We start from the raw sequence: 7,500 nt of genomic DNA, 5'->3' as shown, positions 1-7,500 counted from the left end.
GGTACAGTCCGTTACCAGGGAAACAGACGGACGGGGTGGTTTGGTGGGGTGGGCGGAGCCCGGGGCCCGCCACGTCAGCGTTGTTTGGGTTGGTGACGTCACCGCGGTGTATTGTTTATCTAATCTTCGTTAATTTAACAACGTTGCTACACAAGCACACGGTTTTGTACACTGAAATACAATCGCGTCTGTTACAGTATTTCGTTTTTACGTAGTTTAGCCTTTATTATTATTATTTATTCTGTGTTTTATTTTTTTTAAAATCTGAAAGCTGTTGATAGTCCAGTTATATTGCCCCTCCCTCCAAAAAGAAGGTCGTTTTTTTAATTTAATTTTATTTTTTTTAGCTATTGGGACAAAATAAGGTTCCATTTCCAGTTCATTTTTCAAATTATTATTATTATTATTTATTTCTTAGCAGACGCCCTTATCCAGGGTGACTTACAATTGTTACAAGATATCACATTATTTTTACATACAATTCCCCATTTATACAGTTGGGTTTTTACTGGAGCAATCTAGGTAAAGTACCTTGCTCAAGGGTACAGCAGCAGTGTCCCCCCCCCACCTGGGATTGAACCCACGACCCTCCGGTCAAGTCCAGAGCCCTGACCACTACTCCACACTGCTGCCCCTAATTCCCAAACTCCTTAATTATTTGTTTATTTAGCAGATGCCTTTATCCAAGGCGACTTACAGAGACTCGGGTGTGTGAACTATGCATCAGCTGCAGAGTCACTTACAACTACGTCTCACCCGAAAGACGGAGCACAAGGAGGTGAAGTGACTTGCTCAGGGTCACACAATGAGTCAGTGGCTGAGGTGGGATTTGAACCGGGGACCTCCTGGTTACAAGCCCGTTTCTTTAACCACTGGACCACACAGCCTCCTTAAGATGTGTGAGGGAATAAATACCATAATCTAATGTTAGCAACAAACGCATTCCCCTTAAATACAAACCCAGAGCTGTGTCAGTATCGCAAGATGCAGGGCTGGGAATCAGACTCCCGCTGCACAGCAGTGTGATCCATTCCTGGTTTCACTAGGAGTTTAATAATCAGACACACCTGAGCTTGTTAGCTAGACACACTGGGGGCTGATCAAGCTGGTAGTAAAACCTGGAATGGATCACACTGCTGTGGAACAGGAGTCCGGTGGCTGGGACTGAACTCACTGCTGTGTTCCAGTGTCTGTGATGAAGGTGGTCAGTGCAGAGAGTGTCCAGAACAGAGTGGCCCGAGCCCTGGGGAACCTGGCCATCGACCCAGAGAACTCTGCTCTGATCCACGAGATGGGTAAGAGAAACACACCGTCCAGTCTCCGGTACACCACTATACCCCCTCTCCCCACTCTCCTCTCTCTCTCCTCCCCCTCTCCTCTCACCCTCTCCCCTCCCCCTCTACCCTCTACCTTCTCCTCTCGCCCCTCCTCTCTCCCCTCCTGTCTCCTCTCTCTCCTCCTGTCTCCTCTCTCTCCTCTCCCCCTCTCCTCTCTTCTCTCCTCTCTTCCTCTCTCCTGTCTCCCCTCTCCTCTCTCCCTCTCTACCTTCTCTCTCTCCTCTCTCTCCTCTCCCCTCTCCCCTCTCTCCTCTTTTCCCTCCCCTCTCTCCTCTCTCCCCTCTCTCCCCTCTCTCCCCTCTCTCCCCTCTCTCCCCTCTCTCCTCTCTTCTCTCTCCTCTCCCCTCTTCTCTCTCCTCTCCCTCTCCCCTCTTTCGTTTCACTTTAGGATTCTTAACCAAGTGTTTTTAAAATGACTAACCCTCTCCCCTCCCTCTCCCTCTCCCTCTCCTCTCCCTCCCCTCTCTCTCCCCAGGTGGTATTCCCTCCCTCCTCAGCACCCTCTCCTCCTCCCAGGACCCTGAATGCCTCCACTCCGTCCTCAGGGCTGTCCGAAACCTGAGCGACACGCCTCGGCACCGCCTCTCCCTCCTCTCTCGGGGCGTCCTCCCCCTCCTCCTCTCTCTCTGCGCCCCGGAGACCCCCCCGAACACGACCCAGGCCTCCCTCCGCGCCCTGGCCGAGCTCACCAGGGGCTGCTCCCCTGAATGTGCCCAGGAGCTCTCCCAAAACTCAGCCCTGGCCAAACTGGGGGCCCTGGCTTTGTCCCCAGAGCTGGGCTCGGGGGTGGGGGAGTGGAGCCTCAGGGTGCTCTGCAACGCCTGCCTGCAGGGGAGCCTGCGGCCCTCCGTGGGTTCGGCCGGGGTGGTACCCCGAATCGTGGAAGGGATCAGAAAGGGGGACCCCGGTAAATCGGCCTACTTGGTTCGGGCCCTTTGCCTGTGCTGCAGGGAAGCCGTGAATCGCAACAAAATCCGCGAGGCCGGGGGGCTGGAGCTGCTGGTCAGCCTGCTCTCCCAGTCCAGTTCCCAACCCGGTTCCCAGTACAGACTGGTGCTCTTCGCTTTCCTGGACTTCATCTACGACGACTCTGCCCTTGAGGCGCTGCAGGGGGCGGGGCTGGTCCCACTGCTTGTTTCCCGATTGGTGGAGCTGGCCCAGGGGGCGGGGCTCGATGCGGGCCCAGGGGAGGCCCAGGGGGCGGAGCCAGAGGAGACGGAAGGGGAGGAGTCTGGGCTGCTGTACACGCCCTCTTTCGATTTCCCCTTGGAACGGGCAGCCATGAGAGACCGAGCTTCAGAAAGTCAAGGATCTGCCAGCTTTCTCAGCCTCAGGTTATTATTATTATTATTATTATTATTATTATTATTATTATTATTATTTTATTTATTTATTTATTTATTTATTTATTTAGCAGACTTCTTTATCCCCAGGCGACTCACACAGGTGTTACAGGGCAGCGCAGGGTTACAATGCAAGCTTCATATTTAAACACAGTGGAGTTTACAGCAAGGGCTAAATCACAATTATTATTATTATTATTATTATTTATTTCTTAGCAGACGCCCTTATCCAGGGCGACTTACAATTGTTACAAGATTTCACATTATACAGATATCACATTATTTTTACATACAATTACCCATTTATACAGTTGGGTTTTTACTGGAGCAATCTAGGTAAAGTACCTTGCTCAAGGGCACAGCAGCAGTGTCCCCCCCACCTGGGATTGAACCCACGACCCTCCGGTCAAGAGTCCAGAGCCCTAACCACTACTCCACACTGCTAGAATACAATATGAACTAGGATGCAGCCAGTTAGGATCACAGCAAGTTACATCTACAATGACAGAGTGCAAGGATAGCGCATCAGCTGAGGATCCAGTAACGTGGTGCTGAGGTCAGACGAGTCCAGCGCAGAGCAGGAGGGGTTCTGTGGGCAGCTCTGGCCAAAAGTTTTGCATCACCTAGAATTTTAGGATTGAAATATAATTTAAAAGAAAAAAATACGCAAACAAAAAGATATTGCTCAAAAAAAAAAAAAAAAGTCTACCGGTAGCAGTACAGTGAGTATTTCATGTTAGATTTTGTCAGTTTTTCGTGAAGTATCTGGGAAAACTACAAAGCGGTGTGCAATTCAATATGTTAACAAGGGAACATTATTCAGCAGCTTTCATTGGACTCTATGAAGCTGAGGGAGTTCATTCTATATAGAGGGTGTGCAATTCAATATGTTAACAAGGGAACATTATTCAGCAGCTTTCATTGGACTCTATGAAGCTGAGGGAGTTCATTCTATATAGAGGGTGTGGAATTCAATATGTTAACAAGGGAACGTTATTCAGCAGCTTTCATTGGACTCTATGAAGCTGAGGGAGTTCATTCTATATAGAGGGTGTGCAATTCAATATGTTAACAAGGGAACATTATTCAGCAGCTTTCACTGGACTCTATGAAGCTGAGGGAGTTAATTCTATATAGAGGGTGTGCAATTCAATATGTTAACAAGGGAACATTATTCAACAGCTTTCACTGGACTCTATGAAGCTGAGTAAGTTCATTCTATATAGAGGGTGTGCAATTCAATATGTTAACAAGGGAACATTATTCAGCAGCTTTCATTGGACTCTATGAAGCTGAGGGAGTTCATTCTATATAGAGGGTGTGCAATTCAATATGTTAACAAGGGAACATTATTCAGCAGCTTTCACTGGACTCTATGAAGCTGAGGGAGTTCATTCTATATAGAGGGGGTGCAATTCAATATGTTAACAAGGGAACATTATTCAGCAGCTTTCATTGGACTCTATGAAGCTGAGGGACACCGTTCTATATAGAGGGTGTGCAATTCAATATGTTAACAAGGGAACATTATTCAGCAGCTTTCATTGGACTCTATTAAGCAAAATTAGCTCCTTTTATTGAATTGACACTGAAGACACTGAGAAGACTTCTATTGGAAACGCCTGTCCACTGAATTTCTTGTCCTGTCCTTTCCTTCCAGATCCTGGCTGATCTCTGAAGGCTACATCGCCAGTCCAGGGGAGCTGTCGCCGCAGTGGTCTCCTGTAGGGGGCGCTCTCGACTTGGATTGCCTGGAGGGAGGAGGAGGAGGAGGCGATGGGGGGGAGGGCTCAGCCCGTTCCCTCAGCCCTATTCTGGGAGCCCCCAATCTCGATCAAACCTACTCCCCTAATCCAGACGCTCCCCCCACGCGGGAATCTCAGAGACGAAGGGAGTTGGTAGAGACAGAAGTCCTGCCCGCGGGAAGACGAGGGGACACGGAGATGGACACGTCCCCCCTGATGCCGGACAGCCGGGGGTCTGAGGAGAGGGCGGGGACAATTGGGGGGACGTCCCGCCAGGAGGGGACAGCGGACAGGCCATCCCTCGGTGTACCGGAGGACATGGACAGTGCCTTAAGAAAAAGGAGGAGGGGGAGGAGGAAGAGGGAGGGAGCAGATCTGGGGGAGTCGAACCCGATTTCGGACGGTTCTGGCTGGGGGCCGGATAGAGGCGGGGAGGGGCCCGGAGCCGGTCTGATTGTCTCCCGCTCGTTCGTGTCTTGTAATAACCCGGGATTCGCCCCAATGGGAGCCAGGACCGCGTCAACGAGCTCCAGAGACCCGGGTTCGAATTCCAGAAAGGGTAGCGAAACCACAGAGCTTTTCATAACGAACCTTGTTAAAGATGAAGATGAAGAGGAGGAGGAGGAGGATGATGATGTTGATGAAAAGTTTACCGGTTCCAAACCTCGAACCTCCAACCGGGCGCCGCCTTCCACATCCGGTGTCCAGCCTGTCCAAAAAACGTCCGCCGCCGCGTCCGCTAAGAGACACAACAGCCTGTCTCTTCGCTCTCTCAACAGGAGTGCCGACGCAGCCTCTCACAGCCCAGAACCTGAAACTGAAACGTTAAGTCCGACCTTGGGTCTCGACAACTTCCCGTCCCCTTCCCTGAGCCTCTCTGGGAACCCCGATACCCTTAAACCTTCCTATTCCTCTCCCCGTCCTAAAACGGGACCCCACTTTTCCCCCTCCGTCCCCCTTCACCCCTCGGATAGCAGGCTCCCAGCTTTGGGGATCAATCCTAACAATGCCAGCAGGCGAAAATTACGCGGCCGTTCCCATTCCTCGATCCCGAGCGACTCCTCCTCGTCAACCGGCACAGAACGGGGGGCTGGCAGCGTCCGTCACCCCCCGAACCCATCCGAAGAGAAGAGGCCCCAGCCGCCCGTCCTGCAAACCCCACAAATCCGCCTGTCCCACCCCTATCACCCCGAACCGTGGGGTCCGGATGCGCCCATACTCCTCCTTCTCTCTCGTTTTTCCCAGTCACTGGACCCCAGCCCTGTGCTGGTCACCCCCCTCGTTCTGGGGGGGCTGCTGGATTACCTCACCCTGTCCCCCGACCCCTCCCCGCGCTGCTTTCGCCTCTTGGGGCGCTTGACCTGTAACCCCAACTGCCTGGAAGCCCTGGTGAGGATTTTCGGGGTGAGCCTCATCAGGACCAGGCTGGTTTTGGGGGTCCAGCCCTGGGAGAGAGGAGGAGGAGGAGGAGGAGGGGAGGAGGAAGGGAGGAGGAGGAGGAGGAGAGAGGTGGAAGAGCGAGTCAGAGAGCTAGGTAAGGCTGCTGTTTCAGCTACTGCACTGCGTATCACACACTGACACAATGAGACTGAGACACACACACACACACAATGAGACTGAGACACACACACACACACAATGAGACTGAGACATCCACACACACACAATGAGACTGAGACATCCACACACACACAATGAGACTGAGACACACACACACACACAATCACACAAGGAGACTGAGACACACACACAGTGAGACTGAGACACACACAATGAGACACACACTGACACAATGAGACTGAGACAACCACACACACACAATCACACAATGAGACTGAGACACACACACACACACAATGAGACTGAGACACACACACAATGAGACTGAGACATCCACACACACACACACACACAATGAGACTGAGACAACCACACCCACACACAATGAGACTGAGACACACACACACACACAATGAGACTGAGACATCCACACACACACAATGAGACTGAGACACACACACACACACAATCACACAAGGAGACTGAGACACACACACAGTGAGACTGAGACACACACAATGAGACACACACTGACACAATGAGACTGAGACAACCACACACACACAATCACACAATGAGACTGAGACACACACACACACACAATGAGACTGAGACACACACACAATGAGACTGAGACATCCACACACACACACACACACAATGAGACTGAGACAACCACACCCACACACAATGAGACTGAGACCCACACACACACACACACAATGAGACTGAGACCCCCACACACACACACACACACACAATGAGACTGAGACACACACACACGCACAATGAGACTGAGACATCCACACACAATCACACAATGACACACACACACAATGAGACTGAGACACGCACACACACACACACACACACACACACACACACACACACACACAATGAGACTGAGACACACACACACACAATGAGACTGAGACACACACACACGCACAATGAGACTGAGACAGCCACACACAATCACACAATGACACACACACACAATGAGACTGAGACACGCACACACACACACACACACAATGAGACTGAGACAGCCACACACACACACACACACACTATCGTTCTGTATGTATAACAGTGTTTGATCTCTCCCTCCCTCTCTCTCTCTCTCTCTCTCTCTCTCTCTCTCTCTCTCTCCCAGGGATATCTCTGCTTCGTAACCTGCGTGTGCAGTCGGAATGTCCCTTCGGAATCGGAGCCCTCAGTCACATGCTGCTGTCGGGATCCGAGTGCGAGAGAGTAGCCTGTGCCGTCGCCCTGCCCTTCCTGTGCAGGTGAGCCACTCTCCCAGCACTGCCTCTACCTCTCTCTCTCTAACTGGAATGGGAATCAGACTCCTATTGCACAGCAGTGTAACCCATTCCAGGTTTTACTACCAGCTTGATCAGCCCCCAGTGTCTCTAGCTAACAAGCTCAGGTGTGTCTGATTATTAAACTCCTAGTGAAACCAGGACTGGATCACGCTGCTGTGCAACGGGAGTCTGATTCCCAGCCCTGATC

General features: G+C 51.3%; 1 protein-coding gene across 1 annotated transcript in view; it reads left to right on the top strand.

Annotated features, from left to right (window-relative positions):
• LOC117398274 (armadillo repeat-containing protein 5) overlaps nucleotides 1–7,500 on the top strand; it is a 10,389-nt gene that overhangs the window by 65 nt on the left and 2,824 nt on the right. The window contains exons 2-5 of the mRNA XM_059017015.1: nucleotides 1,188–1,295; nucleotides 1,813–2,671; nucleotides 4,341–5,959; nucleotides 7,142–7,274. Coding sequence (XP_058872998.1) covers nucleotides 1,196–1,295; nucleotides 1,813–2,671; nucleotides 4,341–5,959; nucleotides 7,142–7,274 — 2,711 coding nt within the window. The 5' untranslated portion in view covers nucleotides 1,188–1,195. The remainder of the gene's footprint in view (nucleotides 1–1,187; nucleotides 1,296–1,812; nucleotides 2,672–4,340; nucleotides 5,960–7,141; nucleotides 7,275–7,500) is intronic.

Source organism: Acipenser ruthenus, chromosome 54, assembly GCF_902713425.1.
Source record: "Acipenser ruthenus chromosome 54, fAciRut3.2 maternal haplotype, whole genome shotgun sequence".
NCBI classification, from domain to species: domain Eukaryota; kingdom Metazoa; phylum Chordata; class Actinopteri; order Acipenseriformes; family Acipenseridae; genus Acipenser; species Acipenser ruthenus.
This window is presented reverse-complemented; position numbering and strand designations above follow the sequence as displayed.